We start from the raw sequence: 19,070 nt of genomic DNA, 5'->3' as shown, positions 1-19,070 counted from the left end.
TTTTGTCGAAGTTGACAGGGATCGTCAAGCATGGAAACTTCCATCATGTTTTTCTTTCCAGTTCAATCCAGCTCCATCACATGTGGGAGAGCGTGGCACAATGTTGCAATGGGGTTGACAAACCATTACCGACTCCACTCTGCGGTGGGCTGCGGCAACAACAAAGACAAGCCCGTAACATTACAGCTCCAATACGCCGGGTTTTGTGACGCAACAACCTCCTTCTCCTCCTTCTCCTCCTCCGCAGCCTTTCGCTTTCCCGCGCGTGCTGCCATCCAAGCAAGATCTTATTTTTTTGTGTCCCAGCCCTGGTCAACGATTGCGCAACCTCTTCACCTGAGCGGCTATCTTACCTCAGGACAGCCAGTACCTATGACTCAGGCAATGTGGAACGCGCATGACCACTAAGCGGCCACAGCGATGGACGCCCACGATAAACAACAAGCTCCGGTCTCCGAGCTCCTTCGATCGACCCCGGTCCCCATTGCGCAGCTCTCCCCGTCGCTCGACAATCTACCCCACAACTCCGTGCGCGGGGTCGTGGCTCTGCTATGGCCGTATTCGTCGTCCACGCGGTCGATCAGCTTGCTTCTGGCGGAGCCCGACTTTCGGCTCCGGCGGTCTGGCGGCCAAGTGAGGGTCGTCTTCCACGGACCCGTCGCGGAAGAGGTCGCCAAGTCGCACGTTGGGATCGGCGACAATGTGTATCTCAGCCTGCACGGATCCAGGCTAACCGACAATGACCCGAAAGTTCTCACCCCGGGCAAGAGCGTCGCCTGGGATGTGCATTTCGAGACTACGGTTCTGGTCGAGGTGAGTGAAACCACGGAGAACCGAAAGTGAACCTAACGGGTGGTGGCTCATTGCGCTCTAGGTATGGCGCTCCGATCAACATCTTTCCACCGTCCAGATCGATCCTCCCTCGTCTCCCCTGCCCGCTGCCGACAGTACCACGCCCACACCGACTACCCCGGACCCGAGAGGCAGTGCCTTCCCCCGCGGCCTCGACTCGGCGACCTGGCAATCGCCCGCTTTCCTGGGACCATCAAGAACGTCTAGCGGAGGGTATATAGCTGGCTCGACTTTGCATCCGGCCTTTGATCCCTTCGCGGAGGATGATGGATTCGTTCCGGGGAAGGGGAGGAAACGGACGCGGTTCAGTCTACGCAATGACTGGCGTCTGGTGGACGAACCAGCCAGTCCCGAGGACTTGGAAATACCGGGGGACTGGACGGCTATGTTCGATGACGAGGCCTGGCTCAATGAAGCGGCGGCGGAGTTGGAAGAGGCCGCTGAGGAAGCGGGTGGCTCTCCGGAAGTCCCTACGGCACCCGTGCCGCCTCAGATTGGCGGGGCCGATCAGCTGCCCTCCGTCCCTACGGTCCAAGAAGAGCCTACAAGTGCAGTTCCAGATGTAGACCGAACGTCGGAGACGCCCGAGGCTCGTGAGGATAGTACCCCGGAAAAGGTCCAACCGAAGCCGGACGCGCACTTCCTTCTTCCGAATCTTTCTCAGCGGCTCGAGTTCTCGCGTCATATGCATAGGACTATCTCAGACCTTGCTGGCCACCTTCCCACAGACACTCCGCGGTTGAATCCGATTCCTTCTCCGGGTCTGCCCATTCCCTCTCCACTGGTTAGCTCGTCAAACAGCCCGCTGGGATACTTTGGCTCGGTTGCGATTACGTCTGAGCCAGCCACGTCTGATCCGTTCCAGCTCGCTGCACCGAAGTCAGACCCAACCTGGGAATCTTCGCACGCAGAAAGTGAGGCTGGGTTTGGTGCAGAGATTAAGTTTATCGAACATCAAGCTCAAGGGCCAATAACAGTGGGTGCCACGGATACTCCCAGCAATGAAGCCACCGAGTCAGCCCCTGACTCTGAGCTTCTCAAGGAAGACTCGGGCCTTTCAATCGTGGAGGAAGCGGTGAGCGTGGAAGAGAATGTATCAACACCTGCCCTTGCTGGTGAAGCTCCGTCGCCGGAGAGAGATGCGGACTTGGAAATGGTGGATGCAGACTCATTGCCAACTGAATGGACTGTGACGGAAATGGAACATGAGACATTCCATGGCGAGGCTGACGATCACAAAGAAAAATCCCGTCATATCCCCCAAGATGAAGATGAATATTCTGAAGGTGAGACAGACGACCGCAAAGAAGAACCTCGTAATATCCTCCAAAATGAAGATGAATATTCTGAAGCTGAGACAGACGACCGCAAAGAAGAACCTCGTCATATGCCCCAAGATGAAGAAGAATATTCTGAAGCTGAGAATGCGAGTGCAGAGGAATTGGAGATCGAGGAGCACGAAGACGAACTTGCTAGCCAAGCCTCCGAGCCTCGATCAGTGGACTTGGCCGATGACAATGAACAAGATGTGGCGGACGATGCGAGGCCCACCCGCGAGCCAAGGACAGACGTTGATATGGCATCGGACGACGAAGCAGAATCAGTTGTGGCGGATCATGGTTTCGCAGAGGGGCTCCGAAGCCACCATGATTTCGACGAGGAATCCGAAGAGTTTGGGGAGGACATGTCCGACGAAGGTGACTTGGAAGACGTTGACGAAGATGAGGATGAACTGGACGAAGAGGATGGATACGATGACGATGACGACGAGGAAGAATATGACGACCATGTTGAGTCGGAATCAGATCCAGAGGATCTCAGGGCCGAGGCTCCCCAGCCGAAAAGGAAATCCCCGGAGATCATTGTTTTAGACAGTGACAGCGAAGATGAACCTGCGCCTGTACAGCCGAACGCTGGGGCTTATCCAAGGCCTAGAGATGCAAGTGCCTCAGATTCTGACCGATCCGGACAATTCGATGATGAGGCTTCGGGCTCTGATGTCGTTGATGAAGATGAGGAAGAGATTTACGATGAGGAAGACATGGAAGATGAGGAAGATATGCACGAGGAAGACATGCACGAGGAAGAAATGGTAGACGAGGATGAAGATACAAACGTCCCCCATACTTTCGATGCTGAGGTCGAAGATGCTGAAGGAGATGTTGTATCCGAGGTTGACGAATGGACGATCCAAGATGAACGGCATGCACAAGAACAAGAGCCAGAAAGAGGTCTAGAAGAACGAGAAAGCGACAACCGTCCAGTGCATGAGGGCTTTGGGGATGTACATTCAGAAGCAGAAGATACAAGTGACAGGGGAATGATAAAGGGATCACCAGACGATGAACACGAGCAACCGAGAGGGGAAAGCCCTGTCGAGGAAAGCGTGAAGCGACAACACACCGAGGCCGAAGAGTCTGAGGATGAGCAGACACAAGCCAAAGAGGTTGAATCTGTGCAGCTTGAGGAAGCATACGTTCAGAAGCGCACCGCAGAGGAAGCAGATCCGGCTGACCATATGCAAGAAATGGCCCACGAACCAGAGTCTGTGCCTGTGTCAGATCATGATATGGAACCAGTCCACAACCCAGAAAGTCCCGCTGGCATTCAAGAAATTCAAACGACGACACTAATCCACGGTCCTGGCTATGAAAGTCTGGAGTTCTTCTCGTCGAGAGGGCCTGGTTTTGAACATGTCGACCACAGCGCTGGCCCTTTCACGCATTCGACCGATCTTCCAATTGACCCTGCACTCCTCGAGTCGGCTACATCCTCAGCACCGATACCTTTGATTGATTCGCAACACAGTCTTGTCGATGCAAGGATCCAACCAGAGGATAATGAAACAGCCCTGGCAGATCAGCAGCAAGTGGATGCAGGCCTGTCGCTTGATGGTGCCTCGGAGAGCCTGCCTATCTCCGCTGAATTGAGTCGCCAAAGTCCGAGCCTCCAACTCGACCACCAGTTAATCACTCCGGAACCTTCGCAATTCATCGGCATGGATAAGCTTCCGTCGGTAGCTACCGCTGCAAACGAAATACCACCGACTCCCGAGCCCACACAGGCAGATGCAGACATGCAGGATGTCGAAAGCGAGGAGTTCCACTCGGTAGACGAAGGCTCCGAGGCAGAGAGCTACGCCTCTGCACCGTCGCAGAAAGAAACCCACCGGGACGAAGGCGGCCACGGGGGTGAGGATCCCGACGTCCATGCCACGCACAGCGAGGACGAGGTGATGCTGGTCGGGGGCGATGTCTCTCGCATCGTCGCCATGAATCGCAACTACCCGGGCCTGCGCAGCAAGCTGTCCTACTTCGCGCCGCTGGCCACCCTCGTCGACCATTTCCGAGGGCTCGTCGATACGATCTCCACTGTCGCCGAGGTGCGGCCCGTGATCCGGGCTACGTCCGGCAAGAAGGACTACATCCTGACCCTGGGGCTGACCGACCCTTCCTTGGCGGGCACGATGCTCTTCGCGCAGATCTTCCGGCCCCACAAGACGGCCCTGCCGTCCGTGACGGAAGGCGACGCGGTCCTCCTGCGCGACTTCCAGGTCAAGAGCTTCAACCACGCCATGATGCTCGCCAGCGTGGAGACGAGCGCCTGGGCCGTGTTCACCGCGGCCGACGCCGCCGCCGACGCCGACGCGCAGGTCTCCGGCCCGCCGGTCGAATACGGCCCTGAGGAGGCGACCCACGCCACGGACCTGCGCCAGTGGTACCAGGAGACCGGGATGGCGATGGTCGCCGACCACCAGCTGCAGGCGTCGATCGAACGCGACAGCCGCGAGGCCACGCCGCACAGCGTGGCCGGGCTGAGCGACACGGGGAGCGTGAACTCGGCGGGTGGCGGCGGCGGCGGCGGCGGCGAGATGCGTGAAGCCTCGTCGACCTCAAACCGGGGGGCCGGGGGCTCGCGGCGGCGCAAATCGCACCGTCGCATCACGATCCACGAGCTGCGGGATGGCCGGCGGTACGCCGAGGTGGGCTCGCCGACGAGCCGTGATAGTATCCACGAACTCCGCGATGGTACTGTGTACGCCAATCTCTGAAGTTACACCTTTGACTAAAGCGTTCTATAGGGCCAGTGAGGAAGTCTGAGTCAGGCAGCTGATAGCGATGGCTTTTGAGCTTTGAATGGACGCACAGATGCCATAGACCACATCACTCGAACTTGTGTGGATTATGTGAGGTGTTGGTAACCATGTACTTGTATATAACCGTGAACAACATTTCGCTTTTTTTCCAGGAAAACCCAACACAAAGCACAACCAAGAATCTAAGCCGTGTCTAATCTATCTAAATCTTCGAGTTCTTCTCCCCGCCGAGGAGGTCTATACTAATCGCCGCCCGAATCAGTTGGTTGGCAATGGCCGTGGGCGGGGGCAACCGCAGCGCGCCCTCCTTATACTCGGGGCCCGGCGCATCGCCGAGCGCACTGACGCCATTGCGCAGCGCCTCCTCGACCTCGGCGATGTCGAACCACCGGGCATCCTCGAGCTCGGGGTCATGCTCGAGGTTGATGGCCTCGTGCGCGGCGTCGCTGACCTGGGCGATGGCGCCGATCATCAGGTTGGCCGGGTAGGGCCAGGGCTGGGAGGAGTGGATGATGACGCGCGACAGCGTGACGCCGGCCTCCTCCCAGACCTCGCGGCGCACCGCGTCCTCGACCGACTCGGCCGGCTCGATGAACCCGGCCAGCGTCGAGTACCAGTGCGGCGGGAACCGCTTCCCCCGGCCCAGGAGGATCCGCTGCGCGTCCGCCGAGATCACCGCCACGATGATCGTCGGGTCCGTCCGCGGGAAGCTCAGGTTCGAGATCGTCGTCCGCGTGCTGCACGCCGGCCGCTCCGCCGGCAGGCCCTCCGCCAGCCGCGCCACGTCCGTCGGCGGGCACGCCCGCTTCGTGCCCGAGTGCACCGCGATCGTCCGCTGGCCGCACGTCCCGCAGAACGTGTTGCGCGTGTTCCAGTCGATCAGCGCCCGGGCCTGCGCGTAGATCGCCGCTGCATTCGTGGAGAGTGTATCAGCAGCCTTCCCTTCCTCCATCGAAAAAATCATTTACCCCACAGACTCGGGGGAAGGGATAAGGAATAGAAAGGAGAGAAGGACATACCCTGATCAGCGGCAAAACTCATGACAACGCGCGCCTGCAAGAAGCTCAACCCCTTCGCCTCCAACGCCTCCACCACTTGTCTATACTGCTGCTGCTGCTGCTGCTGCTCCTCCCCGCCGCGCGGCCCCGTCACATCCAGCGCGAAGTACGGCGTCCCAGCGTAGATCTTCCACGCGAACGCGCCCTCACTTTTTGGGGCAGTCTCATCCAATCCCAGGAAGATGGGCGTCGCGGCGGCCGGCTTGCGCGAGTCGTATGCCTTGAGGAGATCCTCCTCGGATTGGTCGTAGAGCGTGGCCGGGACGAGGGGCTGGATCTCGTCGTAGCGCGCGTAGTAGGGGTCGGCGGGGGCGGCGGTCTGGACAAGTGGGGCGAGGTCCTTGAGGAGGACGAAGCGGGTGGAGGGGTGCTGGAGGGCGGCGGAGAGGAAGGGGTGGTCGGAGCGGAGGAAGGAGAGGCGGTTGAGCGGGGAGCCTTTTTTTTTCGCCCTGGATTAATATGCTGTGAGTTGAGTAAAGGGGGAGGGCGTACTGGAGAAGTAGTTGGCGGTTTCGCGGCCGAATTGGCGGGCGAGCATGGTTTCGGCTTGAATGTGCGCGGGGTTGGGGATGAGGGCGTCGCTGCTGGTCATGGTGGATGTGTAGTTATGGGTGGGGGGGGGTCTTGTCTTTGAATGATAGAAGAAGGGAAAACAGGACTCAATAACAGTTCAAGAGAAGGGCAATTGAGTACACGAGTCAAAAGTCAAAGGTCAAAGAGGAAAAGAAACGAGCCCCGAGGCAGTTGAAGCATTTGTACTTCTTGCTCTCTCTCGCTCTCTCTTCTTTCCTCTTCTCCGATAACGATGGATTAATCAGCCGGTTTCGTGCCGAGGATCTGCGCCACGGGTATGGGAATTACAGTATTTACGACAGGAAACGGGTGAGTTGCCGCTGTAGGATGTAATACGCGTACACTGAGGGGCAGTCGGGGAGCACCCCACACACGTGACCTTGCATCCCGCTGACCTGCCGGGGCATCGCCATTTCTCCAACTCTTATCAATCCAGTCTCAATCGTTCGATTTGACTCCCGCTCCAGCTCTGCAGACCGGACCTAGGCATCCTCATTCTCTTTTCCAACAATGGGGCACCTGGTCACTCTCGCAACATGGTACGTCAGTCCCATCGCTCCCGCGTTTTGGGTGCCTGCCAACCGCTCTGACCATTTCCCACATGCAGCTCGCTCAACCAGTGGGCCCTCGACTTCGAGGGCAATGCGGAGCGCATCATTGAAAGTATCCGACAGGCCAAGGCAGCTGGCGCCACCCTGCGCGTCGGTCCGGAGTTGGAGATTACCGGTATTGTCTATGGTCCGAATGTTTCTGGCTCCAGCTCGCGTTGACATGGACAGGCTATGGCTGCTTGGACGCCTTTATCGAGGGCGACACGTTCCTGCACTCGTGGGAGATGCTGGCGCGCATCATTGATCACCCCGACTGTCAGGATATCGTGGTCGATGTCGGGTGAGTTGTGGCAGTCAGACTACATGGTCTGCGACGGCCGCTGACCGGATGATAGCATGCCTGTCCGTCATCGGAACGTGCGGTATAACTGCCGGTGAGATTGTTCTTTCGGGGGTATATGCGACGGTACTCTGACAAGTCTAGGGTGATCTTCTTCAACCGCAAGATTATCTTGATCCGGCCCAAGATGTGGCTTGCCAATGGTGGGACGTCCTGAAACTGCTGCGCTCGGAGCAGATCGCTGACGAGCTCATGCAGATGGCAACTACCGTGAGATGAGGCATTTCACGCCCTGGCAACGCCCCCAGGAGATCGAGGATTACTACCTGGAGCAGATTGTCGGCAAGATCACCGGGCAGTACAAGGTGCCGTTCGGGGATGCGGTCATCAGCACTAGGGATACGTGCTTGGGCTTGGAGACGTGCGAGGAGCTGTTCACTCCCAATGGGTAATTGGCTCTCCACCCGTCAGGAAGGCCGTGCTGATGAATGTAGCCCCCATATTCCTTACGGTCTCGCTGGCGTGGAGATCATCTCCAACTCGTCGGGAAGCCACCACGAACTCAGGAAGCTCGATACCCGGGTCAACCTCATCACGCAGGCTACCAAATTGGTGAGAACATCCCAAAATCGAGTGTGGTGGGATACTGATGGGTCTGCAGAGTGGAGGCATTTATCTATACGCCAACCAGCAGGGCTGCGACGGTGATCGTCTGTACTACGACGGTTGCGCGATGATCGTTGTCAACGGCAACATTGTGGCTCAGGGCTCGCAGTTCTCGCTCAACGACGTCGAGGTTGTCACTGCCACCGTGGACATTGAAGAGGTATTTCCCTGCTCTTTGACATACGGCGTCGGCTGACTTGGACAGGTCCGGTCATACCGTTCCAGCGTGAGCCGCAGCATGCAGGCCAGCAGACAAACCCCCTTCGTCCGTCTCGATCTGGATTTCAGACTGTCGCGTACCGGCGAGGAGGCTGATCCCGGCCTTGCCCCATCTGAGGTCCTCCAACCACGGTACCACGCCCCGGAGGAGGAGATCGCCCTCGGGCCGGCCTGCTGGCTGTGGGACTACCTTCGCCGAAGCGGGGCCGCGGGATACTTCGTGCCTCTGAGTGGAGGCATCGACAGCTGTGCGACGGCCATCATTGTGCACTCCATGTGCAGGGAGGTCGTCAAAGCGGTGCAGCAGGGAAATGAACAGGTGATCAAGGATGTCCGCCGGCTCTGCGCGGAGCCGGAGGGATCTGCCTGGCTTCCGTCCACCAGCCAGGAGGTCTGCAAGTAAGCACCTTCTTCTCCAGTTCGCTTGGCGACGAAACTAAAATCCTCAAGCCGCATCTTCCACACCAACTACATGGGCACGCAGAACTCGAGCAAGGAGACCCGGGAGCGGGCCAAGACGCTGGCCGCGGAGATCGGCTCCTACCACATCGACTTCAACTTCGACACCGTGGTCACCGCCGTCACGAACCTGTTCACGGTGGTGACCAACTTCCAGCCCAAGTTCAAGGTGCACGGCGGCAGCTTCGCGGAGAACCAGGCGCTGCAGAACATCCAAGCCCGCCTGCGAATGGTGCTATCGTATCTCTTTGCGCAGATGCTTCCGACGGTCCGTCAGCGGCCCGGGGGTGGTGGGTTGCTGGTGCTGGGATCGTCCAACGTCGATGGTATGTCCAGTCAACCCTGTAGCTAAGCTGTTGCTAACGTCCCGCAGAATGGTGTGTACCACATCCCTGATACCACAGCCAAGCAAACTAACCCAACCAAAGTCTCCGAGGCTACCTAACCAAATACGACGCCAGCAGTGCCGACGTACGTCTCCCGTTCCCCATCCCCCTCCCCCCAAAATAGCCCCCTGGCCCTTCCCCCCCCCTCAAACTAAAACCCCACCAGCTCAACCCCATCGGCTCCATCAGCAAAGTGGACCTCAAAAAGTTCATCCACTGGTCCCAAACCGCCTTCGCGCTCCCGATCCTGCACGACTTCCTGCACGCCACGCCCACCGCCGAGCTCGAGCCCATCACGCAGACCTACGTGCAGTCCGACGAGGCCGACATGGGCGTCACCTACGCCGAGCTGTCGGTGTTCGGGCAGCTGCGCAAGGTGGCCAAGCTGGGGCCGTGGTCGATGTACGAGCGCCTGCTGCACAAATGGGGCCACGAGCTCAGCCCCCGCGAGGTGTACGAGAAGACCCGCCATTTCTTTTACAATTACAGCATCAACCGCCATAAGATGACCGTGTTGACGCCCAGTTACCATGCCGAGGGGTATTCGCCCGACGATAATCGGCATGATTTGCGGCAGTTTCTTTGTATGTTCCCTTATTTTCGTCTGCTTTCTTTATAAGGGGGTGGAGGGGTGGTGGCTAGGGGTTGGGTTGGGGGCGGCTTTGGATGGGTTGGGATGTGGCTAACTGTTCTTGTTTCTGGGCAGATCCCCCGTTTACCTGGGCGTATCAGAAGATGGAGGAGAGCGTTAAGTACTGGGAGGAGAAGGGGTGGACGGCGGGGAAGGCGCAGAAGAAGAGCGTGAAGGCCGATTAACTAGCGGCTGCGTTGCTTGCTGTCTAGTCTAGAGGAAGGAATGGGAGAGGGGGGGAGTTAAGCCGGTACGTAAATGCCTAGTGTCGAGGCTACATGTAGATAGATGAATTGAAGACGGTGGTGTCTGACTCTATCTGTGGGTTTGGCCTTGCCTTGCTTGATATTGAGTGGGTCAGGATAGGGCATAGACCGAAGAGTACGGAATACTGATTGCTGGGTGATACTAGACTATAAGGCGTCGTCCATGATGGTTATGATCTTGGTTCATAGTCATGTTCATCGTCATGTTCATATTCATGTTCATATTCATGTTCATATTCATGTTCATATTCATGTTCATATTCATGTTCATATTCATGTTCATATTCATGTTCATATTCATGTTCTTATTCAAGGTGCTTGCAGGTACTTATGCCTGGAACCTTGCTCCCGCGATTCCTTGACACCGGGAAATGAGCATGCAGAAAGTAGCATCGGGATTGTGCTAGGTGAACATACGTACACTGACTGCTCCGCACACACGAGAGAAAAGCTACAGTACATCACGCTATTTCTCCCAGATGAACCTGCCACACCTCAAGCCAAATACAGATAATACTTCGTATTTGAGACGAGCATACAGCACAGCACCTCCATACCCAACCAGTTGAGACAAAAAGAAACCATATTGTGGGTGAAGTGAAAGTCGTGAGTGATAATACAAGAGACAAGAAACGCTAACCGTGACATCACCAAACAAACACCAAGACGAGATGGGAATAAAGCGGGACGAGAGAAAGAGACCGTGGCAAGAGAAAGAAGTTTGAACGACGGGGGTTTGAAATTAGACCGCAGGAAATCATCCCTTCCAGAACCAACCGTCCTTGTTCTCTTCGGCGCCGCCGGCATCAGCAGAGAACTGTGGTGGCGGCTGCTGCTGCTGCTGCTGCTCTCCCAGCCGAGGATTCACGACGTCGACATTTTCGTTCGTCTCTTCGCGACCATCGGAGAACCGCTTTTTCCGAATCGTCTTGGTCTGGATGGCGCCGTCGGGGAGGCGGACGCGCTCGGTGCGGGTTTGCGTGGCGATCACGTATGGGGTTTGTGCCGGTGCCCCCGTACTCGGACCACTCTCGTCCGTGGTAGACTGGTCGGCCTGCTGCTGCTGCTGCTGCTGCGAACCGTAGAATTCGTCGAACCCCTCGCGCGGCGCCAACTCCCTGAAGCGGCGGCGGTCGTCGAGCAGCAAGCGCAGCAGGGGACTCTGATGGATCTCGCGGGCGAACGCCTGCTCGCGGGCCTGGAGATCATCCAAAAACCGGTCGTACAGGTCCTGCTCCGCGAGCGCGTCGGCCCCGCCAGCGGGCTGCGCAAGGTCCTCCGTGTCGATGACCTCGGCCTTCTTCCGCGGGATATCGTCGGGCAGCACGTGCGAGTTGTCGAAGGTGATCGTCGACCACGACGGCTGGTTCGGACCGGCCTCGCCGGACACGTACTTCCACCGGTCGCCCAGACTGCCCCGCTGCACGAGGCCCTGCAGCCAGTCCTTCCCGGACTCCCGGCCCCCTGTTTGTGTGGAGGTATCCGCCCGCTCGAGCATGGGCTTCCCGTTCTCCAGCCGCAGGAGGTCCTCGAACGCGTCGCGCCACCGCGGCTCTGACTCCGGCTCTGCGGTGGGGTTATCGTCGCCCTCCTCGGAGGAGAGGCTCAGCGTGGACATCAGGGTTGAGAACACCCCCCTCTCCCCGCGGGCGCGGTCGCGCCGCCGCTCGAGATGCAGCGGCGAGTACGGGCTGAACATCAGGTAGGGCACGGGCCAGGCGGGGGAGGCGTCGCTGATGAGGTTGTGCAGCATGGGGCGGTGGGGGAAGGGCTGGAAGAGGCGGCGCCGCGAGGCCCCGAAATCGTCGTCGTCATTGTCCGCGTCCAGCCAGAACCGGTCGAAGAAGGAGTTGAAGAAGAAGTCGGCGTCGCTGCGGTAGTTGCGCGGGTAGAAGTGGTGGTGGTGCGCGGCGACGGTCTCGGGGTTGTCCCAGTCGGACCAGTACGCGGTGGTGTTGGTGGTGGTGGTCGTGGTGGCCTGGTCGGCGGAGGTGTCTTCGGAGCTCTGGGCGCTGCCGCTGGCGTTGTTCGGGTTGTCGCGCGAGCGGTCGTCGAAGATGGCCCAGCGTTCGGAGGGGGGGTTGATGGAGGAGGGGAGGCCGGTTACGGACTGCAGCACGGAGGAGATCTGTTCGTCGGCGAAGCGCCGGATCGCGACGAAGGGGTTGTCATCTTCGGGCCAGCCGTGGTAGTGATGGTGGTGGTGGTGGTGTTGATTTTGGTTGTGGTTGTGGTGGGTGGGATAGGTGTCTTGGTTGGGGGTATTTGTATTTGTGTTTGTGTTTTGGGTGTCGTCCCCAGCCATGGTGTGTTTTGAGGAAGCAAGAGATGGGCAAAGAATGGCGGGTTGGTATGTGACAGGTAGAGTGAAAGCACAGCTTTGTTCGGAAGAAGAAACGAGGCAAGCGAGGGGATTGAGAGTAGATAAAAAGCGGGCTCGAGGCATTTGTTGGGGAGATCGCCCCACTCGCCCGCCCCACCGCCCGCCACCGCCGCCTGAGGCTGCCACCCCATACCATACACTACGATACGATACAGTACGCAAACATCCCCAGTACCTATACTTCAGAGAGTAGCGGAAGAGCACAGGTAAGCCCAATATCTCGGAATCAGCGCTACCAGGAAGTTGAAAGAAAGGGGGTCCGGGGGTTCTTCCCCGGAACGGATATATTGCCCCAAGTACTCAGGATTGAGTGTTACCAGGAAGTTGAAAAGAAGGGGGGTCCGGGGGTTCTCCCCCGGGATGTCTTAGTCTGGGGTACATGCCATAGATTGGGGAGATTAAGGTGGTGATGTCCCAGTTGCATCAACATATTATCATGAGTATACAACAATAAGGGGAGGTGGGTGTATACTCCGGGGGAGAACCCCCGGACCCCCCTTTCTTTTGAACTTCCTGGTAACACTTCACCCTGGATACTTGGGGCAATATACCGTTCCGGGGGAGAACCCCCGGACCCCCCTTTTCTTTCAGCTTCCCAGCAGGTGCTACCAGCTTCCGGAAATCTTGAGCCTAAAACAGATGATCCCGGGATAGCTCGCTGTGACACTATGACCCCCACCCCGGCTCACGAAATACGTATTACCTTCCTTACATCAAAATTAGTCTCCGCAGTCGGATTGCTCCAAGGGAGCACATATCCCCGCTGGTTGCTAACCACCCTGACCGAGCCCACCTTGAACTCAGTGCTATGATGCGTATGCCCAAACACCCAGACCGTGACGCCCTCGGACGTCTGCGCGAGGATATCCGTGCCGAACGCATACCTCCATGGATTCAGGGCATGTTGCGGAGCGGATGTTCTTTGCAGTGAGGGCGCATGGTGGGTCAGCACGAGAATCGACCGCGCGGACGTCTCACCACGATTCTCCCGACGGATCGACTGGATCTCTGTCTGCAGCCACGCGAGATCAGCCTCGTGCGCCGCGTTGTGGCCATCCACCGTCCAACCCGTGATCTTCCGGAAATCCTGGATCTTCGCCTGCACGACCTCCCGGGCTTCGTCGGGCACGTGGGACCAGAGCGTGCAGCCCAGCACGCTGACGCGCGATCCGGGCACATCGTATCGGTTCCGGTGGAGGACGATCAGCCGCCCGTGCAGGCAGGGCTCCTGCTCCAGCTGCCGGGCCTTCTCTAGCCCCGCGGCGAAAGACATATTGTAGAATTCATGGTTCCCCAGAATCAGCAGAACGGCCTGGAACCGGTCGGTTTGTCTTTGCACGAACGCGCGGTAGTGCTCGTAGTCAGCCAGACGGCCGATGTCGCCTGCGAGGATGAGATGGTCAGCGCAAGCGGGGATTTCGTACGAGAAATACTGCTGGTTGATTTCAAGATGAAGATCGGAGAGAACTTGAAAGGAGCAAGAAGAAGAAGAAGAAGAAGAAGAAGAAGAAGAAGAAGAAGAAGAAGAAGAAAGCTGAGAGAAAAAGGCCCGTACTTTCTGAAACATGGCAGTCTTGAGATGAGATGATCCAATTCCAGTCAAGCTGCCCCTAGCCAACGTTGACTTAAGAACTAACTCCAAAGGAAAAGGACCAAGGTAAGGTAGAGAGAGAGAGAGAGACAGCTAGCTGACAGAGCTGTTGACGCAAGGGGGAAGGGGAAAACACACGTGATCCGTCGCCAAGTCTACACTACAGGTGCCCGCGGTACTTAAAGCCTCCTCACCAATTCCCAAGACTTCCGGGTACCATATAATAAGATCCAGAAAGAAGATGGAAAAAGTCACTCGAACCATCAAAAAGGTCTTATCCGACCTTCAAGCTGGGAATATACCGGCGGCTGTTGTTGGAGAGATAGCTTTGAACTACTACAACGTTCCCCGAGTAGTCCATGTAAGTATCCATATGACTTTGACAGTTTGACCTATATCCAGCTCCAGCTTAAGCGCCTAGGTGGGCTGACCGTCAACAGGATGTGGAAATTTGCGTTCCAGTATCTTTTCTGTCCGACGCTGTATCTACTCTCTGCTTGACCAAGCAGTACACCATCAAGGAGCAGCAAGAATACGACATTTTCACGCAATACAAAAGAGGGTTCCCGGCGCTCGAAGCGACATCTACCAAGATGTCCATCGTGATCTTCTCCGATGCGCATTTTCATCTCTCTCCGCTGGAACACCACCTCGTACCTTGTGATGGGGTGCCGCTGATCAGCTACAGTCGTGAGATCCTGGATCTAGTTCCTGTGGACGAGATCCAGCATCTTCCGGTGCCACGCCTTGCCTCCTATGTGATCGGACTTTGTCGAAGATACTTCGAGCATCATGACGCTATGGCGAGGATTGCCGCGGAGCAATTGGTGGATGGAATGGATCTGGACGAGGAGTGGATTCGTACCAACCTGCGGGAAGTCCCCCTCAAGGCGAGGGAACTAATGATCATGCTGGTGGCTGAAAAGTCGTCGAGGAGGGATGATATATTTTTGGACGTCATCACGCCCGGCTCTGTAGTAGAGAACGGGATGGAAGGACTACGGCTGATTCCTGGTTCTGGGTATTAGTACGGCGTGTGCAGCCAAGTTCACGCCTAATCACGCCTTGTGGTAGTGCATAGACCTTTTCTCTCCTAATTGTACGTTAGCCTCGCGGAGCGGCTGCTCCTTGGCGTCGACGTCCCCTGGAGGAGTAATTCGGCGCTAATTGATAGAGCAGGGATTATAACTGTCCATCCGTGGTGTCAATTGTGCTTCCGCAGCAGACGGCGTCTATCAGACCAATGACGGCCGGTGGCATTGCACTAGAAATGGCGAGGCTTGACCCGTAACCTGACCTGACCTGATATGGATGAGGTCTGTTGAGAGTCCATAAAGGCTTACACCCCTACCGGCTTCTTGGACCATTCCTCCAAGAGTGAGACACAATCCTCGTTCGCACTCGTCCACCCCGACTCTAGCCATCTGACAGCATGCTCCAAGACCGACTCAACGATGCTGCGATTGCCCTCCATCGAATCCTGAGCCGGACCAGTATCCACTTTGGCATTTTCGGAGGCTACGCCATCGGCGTGCTAGGGGGGTTGCGTGAGAGCAAGGACATTGACTGTATTGCGTCGATCTCGAAGCAACAGATCCTAGCAATCTTGGACGGACACGACGGGTTCATCGCAATTCCTCAAGGTCGACAGGACTATGTGGCGTTCCTGTGGTCAGATAGACCCGATCGCAGCCACGCCGTTCTCGTGGAAATCTTTTGCGAGCAGTTCACAGGTCGGTGAAGAAGACACCCTCCCGCACCTTCATTCCCTCACCAAGCTCCCCAAATTCTGACACCTGTCACACAAACTCCTCCCAGGTGCCCAGTACACAATGGAAGGTGTCCAGGCCTCGCTACGCACGGTGAACGGCCAGCGACTGGGCACGGGACAAGCAAGCTTCCTCGACCCGTTCTACTTGTTCAAGGGGAAACTCCGTGCCGCCGCGACGCGGTCCAAGTTCCACGACTCGGCGGACCTGCGATGGCTGGCCGACCGATTCGGCAACCTCATCCAGGCCCGGCAAGGGGGGCTGAACGTCCAATATATCGGCCTTGCCCTGAAGCGGTATCCCGAACTCGAGCTTCTGTTCGGACGGATCGGGGTGGATCTGGCGAGAGCCAAGGACGCGGCGCGCGATCTAGATCCCGCCAGACTGCCTGCGCCTGCGCCTGGAGATGTGCAGCGGGGTCTGCTGGGCTGAAAAGATCCCCAGGTAGCGGTGGTTATCGGTCATGCTGCCGCCGAAATGACAGCAGACCAAGGCTCCAGGAAGTACAGTACAGTATCTCGCCTCTTCCGGTCGCACTTGAGGCCATGTCTGTAATCAGACGATGAGATCCAATAGTAGCTCTTCATCCTGTTGACTGGCGCTAGCTCTGTCCGTGTATGCATTGAAGAAGGAATCTCATCTTGCCACAACAACACAATTCTCCGCGATAGTTTGATATCCAATTCAACCAACCTTCACCCCAGATGTCGTCCACGTAGTCCTCTGGTACAGTCCTTCCGGATACCCTGATCGTGAGGTACAGTTCCGAATGTTATACTGTCCTTCCGAAAACTGGTGTTACAGATGGTCTTGAAATTAGCTTGACCAACAAATATATTATAAGCACTTCCAAGTCTCACTGCCAAATTGCTAGCGTTATGATTTTATTAAGCAGGCTGCATTAATATCATAGGATAGTATTAATTTAATATAATAGTATTTCCAGATATAATACCTGTCTCATACAAAGTACTCTAGTTATAATTAGTAAAAGTCAGTAACTAAATAAAGTATTGCACTAAAATTACTTAAATCCTATAGTAGATAGTACGTAGACAAAGCAGACAAACTATAAAACAACTGTGTAAAATTTAGATTAATTAAAATCTATTTATATTAATAATATAGTAGCTACAAAAAGCTTTTTTAGGTATAAAGTATACTAAACTAATATCTATCAAAAGACTCCCAGGTATACTCTGGGCGGTAATGGTTATATCACCCATTTACAAGTAAGTTAAGTATATATTTATCATTAAAGTTTCTTATTACTAACAATTTTCACATCGATTTAGATATCTATAATTTTTTTTAAATAACTATAGCTTTTATCTACCAATACTATTAATCAGTAAGGTTGTGACAGTCTAACCAATCAATTTACTGCGGTCCAACCAGATTCAAGCTTATTGCATTTCGCTGCGCAAGGACGAAGGGTAAGCTGAAATGGAGATGTGTGATGTGGTGCAGATGCACGGTGGGGGCCGTGGCGCTGTGGGCGCTTACAAGGTCTCTTTGGTAGCGTCATTCATATTAACCTTTGGTGGACTAGGACATCATTCCGATGCCTGCCTTTGTCCAGCGCTCTTGGATTCAAAACTCGGCATAGATTTTGTCAGCAAAACGGATCTTGTAGCCCAGCAGCGTTGAAACATTCGAGGAAGAGCGCTTACGTTAACCCGACTTCCACGCTCCTTCCCACCCTTACGACAAGGCTGTGGAGTGCGGTTTCAAATTTGCATTTCACTTTCTGAATCTTGATTGAAGGCATGATGGCGAAGTGTGAAGTGACAGGGCTGTCTTCCCTTAAGTAAGGGCCTGGCAGCACGAGACAGTCGCGGTTCGCCATGTGGCTTTTCGAAATAGCCTTCTTCGGTCGCTATTTGAAACCGCTGAAAGTGTGTTCATCTTGCATGTAACTTCATGTCCTTCTCTTGGTTGGAGGAGATTCCATTTTACATTCCCGTTCCTCCTTCGCTCTGGCCTTTCAATGCGCATGAACAGAAGGAGCTAGCTCTGTGATCGGGTTCCAGGAGCTCAGACGTGTCGGGGAGCGCACGGCAGCGTTCCTAGGGACAGCTCTTGTATTCCTGGAGACGGACCAGCCAGTCTCCAGGGTCCCTGATCTCAGGTCCCACTTTATTCTTTGTCAAGCAAAGGAGAAGGCTTGAGGGGTATGTTCTAAACCTGGTACCTAGTACCTAGTCCCTTGTCTTCAAAGCGCATTTTTTGCATCAAATTTTGAGCCTCGAAGTAGATACGCATTCGAAGAGCTACTTTCTAAGCTTGGACTGCTGCTCTAGGAAATGTAGAACCTCCGCTTCACGAAACGAATGAATCCCTACGATGACTATGTGATCAATCTCAAATCCCAGCTTGTAGACAACAGCACCAGATCCTATCTCTGAGACATATCTCTTCAATTGCTTCTTATTTTTTGAAGCGATAAATGGGTTTGATTTGAAACCAAAGTAGTTTTTGAATTCGATCCAGTGACAAAGGTGCCCATCAATCAATATGGGCTCAAGAAATCGAAGATCGGGAGTCGAGCGTAGTTGACCATCTCTTTGTTCCTTCTCTGTCAGAAATTGATAACCAAAATCTCGCACTTGGTTGACAAAAGCGATTTCTTGAATATTTGCACGCTCCATCTTTTGTTGCATTATTTCTTTCGCCTCCAATCGTCCTTCAGGAGTGTCATCAGGTGGGAGCAGACGGAGAGCAGCTTCAATGAGCGCTGAGATAATCAGGCGGTCTAGCTGTGTATCGATATAGCTCAATAGCACGTTGACGTCCGGCTTCATGAAACGTAGGCGACATGCCATTTTGAAGACAGGAGTGACCATATTCCGAGGCACTCCTGTATATGCAGGGGTTGAGTATTCATTTCTGGTTGTGACTCTCATCGTTAATGCTCCATGGCTTCCCACTCTGCGGTTGTTCACGGAGACAGACGGATGATTGTTGTAAACTCCATCGCTGTTGGTCTGGTCAAGGTGGTTCTTTGAGCTCTTGATGTGCTTCCTTTTCGAATCGACAGACTTGAAAAATCTGTTGCAGGTCTCACACCAATGCTTTGGGGACCGGAGGTGCTGTTCCAAAGCACGTTGAGTGGGAAATGACCGATCACAAGGAACGCAGATAACCATTGTGGATCTGGGTAAATAGGTATCTCGAATAGAGTCCAGTGTCTGAGCCTATAAAGCTTTTGGACAGAGCGTGAGACTGTG

General features: G+C 55.4%; 8 protein-coding genes across 8 annotated transcripts; 4 read left to right on the top strand and 4 right to left on the bottom strand.

Annotated features, from left to right (window-relative positions):
• Positions 1 to 420: 420 nt before the first annotated feature.
• On the top strand, positions 421 to 4,903 carry BO86DRAFT_376656 (uncharacterized protein; the record flags this gene model as incomplete). Its single annotated transcript, XM_025670546.1, has 2 exons — positions 421 to 813; positions 875 to 4,903. The coding sequence occupies 2 exons, from the start codon at positions 421 to 423 to the stop codon at positions 4,901 to 4,903; spliced, it is 4,422 nt and encodes a 1,473-aa protein (XP_025530955.1).
• A 172-nt stretch (positions 4,904 to 5,075) lies between these two features.
• Positions 5,076 to 6,958, bottom strand: BO86DRAFT_355861 (NAD(+) diphosphatase). Its single transcript, XM_025669644.1, has 4 exons — positions 6,887 to 6,958; positions 6,499 to 6,634; positions 5,968 to 6,441; positions 5,076 to 5,857 (listed from the first exon to the last, which is right to left on the bottom strand). Exons 2-4 carry the CDS (start codon positions 6,596 to 6,598, stop codon positions 5,151 to 5,153), a joined length of 1,281 nt encoding a protein of 426 aa, XP_025530954.1. The 5' UTR covers positions 6,599 to 6,634; positions 6,887 to 6,958; the 3' UTR covers positions 5,076 to 5,150.
• A 65-nt stretch (positions 6,959 to 7,023) lies between these two features.
• On the top strand, positions 7,024 to 10,257 carry BO86DRAFT_454041 (glutamine-dependent NAD(+) synthetase). The gene is made up of 13 exons (XM_025677033.1): positions 7,024 to 7,118; positions 7,187 to 7,305; positions 7,359 to 7,470; positions 7,526 to 7,564; positions 7,615 to 7,673; positions 7,729 to 7,918; positions 7,965 to 8,082; positions 8,132 to 8,296; positions 8,342 to 8,754; positions 8,806 to 9,140; positions 9,239 to 9,285; positions 9,367 to 9,784; positions 9,907 to 10,257. The coding sequence occupies exons 1-13, from the start codon at positions 7,090 to 7,092 to the stop codon at positions 10,014 to 10,016; spliced, it is 2,154 nt and encodes a 717-aa protein (XP_025530953.1). The 5' UTR covers positions 7,024 to 7,089; the 3' UTR covers positions 10,017 to 10,257.
• A 118-nt stretch (positions 10,258 to 10,375) lies between these two features.
• On the bottom strand, positions 10,376 to 12,444 carry BO86DRAFT_386588 (uncharacterized protein). Its single transcript, XM_025671375.1, has one exon. The coding sequence runs from the start codon at positions 12,400 to 12,402 to the stop codon at positions 10,855 to 10,857; it is 1,548 nt and encodes a 515-aa protein (XP_025530952.1). The 5' UTR covers positions 12,403 to 12,444; the 3' UTR covers positions 10,376 to 10,854.
• A 412-nt stretch (positions 12,445 to 12,856) lies between these two features.
• On the bottom strand, positions 12,857 to 14,100 carry BO86DRAFT_386587 (calcineurin-like phosphoesterase). Its single transcript, XM_025671374.1, has one exon. The coding sequence runs from the start codon at positions 14,045 to 14,047 to the stop codon at positions 13,166 to 13,168; it is 882 nt and encodes a 293-aa protein (XP_025530951.1). The 5' UTR covers positions 14,048 to 14,100; the 3' UTR covers positions 12,857 to 13,165.
• A 177-nt stretch (positions 14,101 to 14,277) lies between these two features.
• BO86DRAFT_386586 (uncharacterized protein) lies at positions 14,278 to 15,270 on the top strand. The gene is made up of 2 exons (XM_025671373.1): positions 14,278 to 14,432; positions 14,512 to 15,270. The coding sequence occupies exons 1-2, from the start codon at positions 14,313 to 14,315 to the stop codon at positions 15,097 to 15,099; spliced, it is 708 nt and encodes a 235-aa protein (XP_025530950.1). The 5' UTR covers positions 14,278 to 14,312; the 3' UTR covers positions 15,100 to 15,270.
• A 69-nt stretch (positions 15,271 to 15,339) lies between these two features.
• BO86DRAFT_212039 (uncharacterized protein) lies at positions 15,340 to 16,287 on the top strand. The gene is made up of 2 exons (XM_025666853.1): positions 15,340 to 15,804; positions 15,890 to 16,287. The coding sequence occupies exons 1-2, from the start codon at positions 15,504 to 15,506 to the stop codon at positions 16,270 to 16,272; spliced, it is 684 nt and encodes a 227-aa protein (XP_025530949.1). The 5' UTR covers positions 15,340 to 15,503; the 3' UTR covers positions 16,273 to 16,287.
• Positions 16,288 to 18,113: 1,826 nt separating this feature from the next.
• Positions 18,114 to 18,746, bottom strand: BO86DRAFT_305655 (uncharacterized protein; the record flags this gene model as incomplete). Its single annotated transcript, XM_025667664.1, has 1 exon — positions 18,114 to 18,746. One exon carries the CDS (start codon positions 18,744 to 18,746, stop codon positions 18,114 to 18,116), a length of 633 nt encoding a protein of 210 aa, XP_025530948.1.
• Positions 18,747 to 19,070: the final 324 nt, after the last annotated feature.

The sequence above is a fragment of the Aspergillus japonicus genome, assembly GCF_003184785.1.
Source record: "Aspergillus japonicus CBS 114.51 unplaced genomic scaffold BO86scaffold_7, whole genome shotgun sequence".
Classification (NCBI taxonomy): Eukaryota; Fungi; Ascomycota; class Eurotiomycetes; order Eurotiales; family Aspergillaceae; genus Aspergillus; species Aspergillus japonicus.
This window is presented reverse-complemented; position numbering and strand designations above follow the sequence as displayed.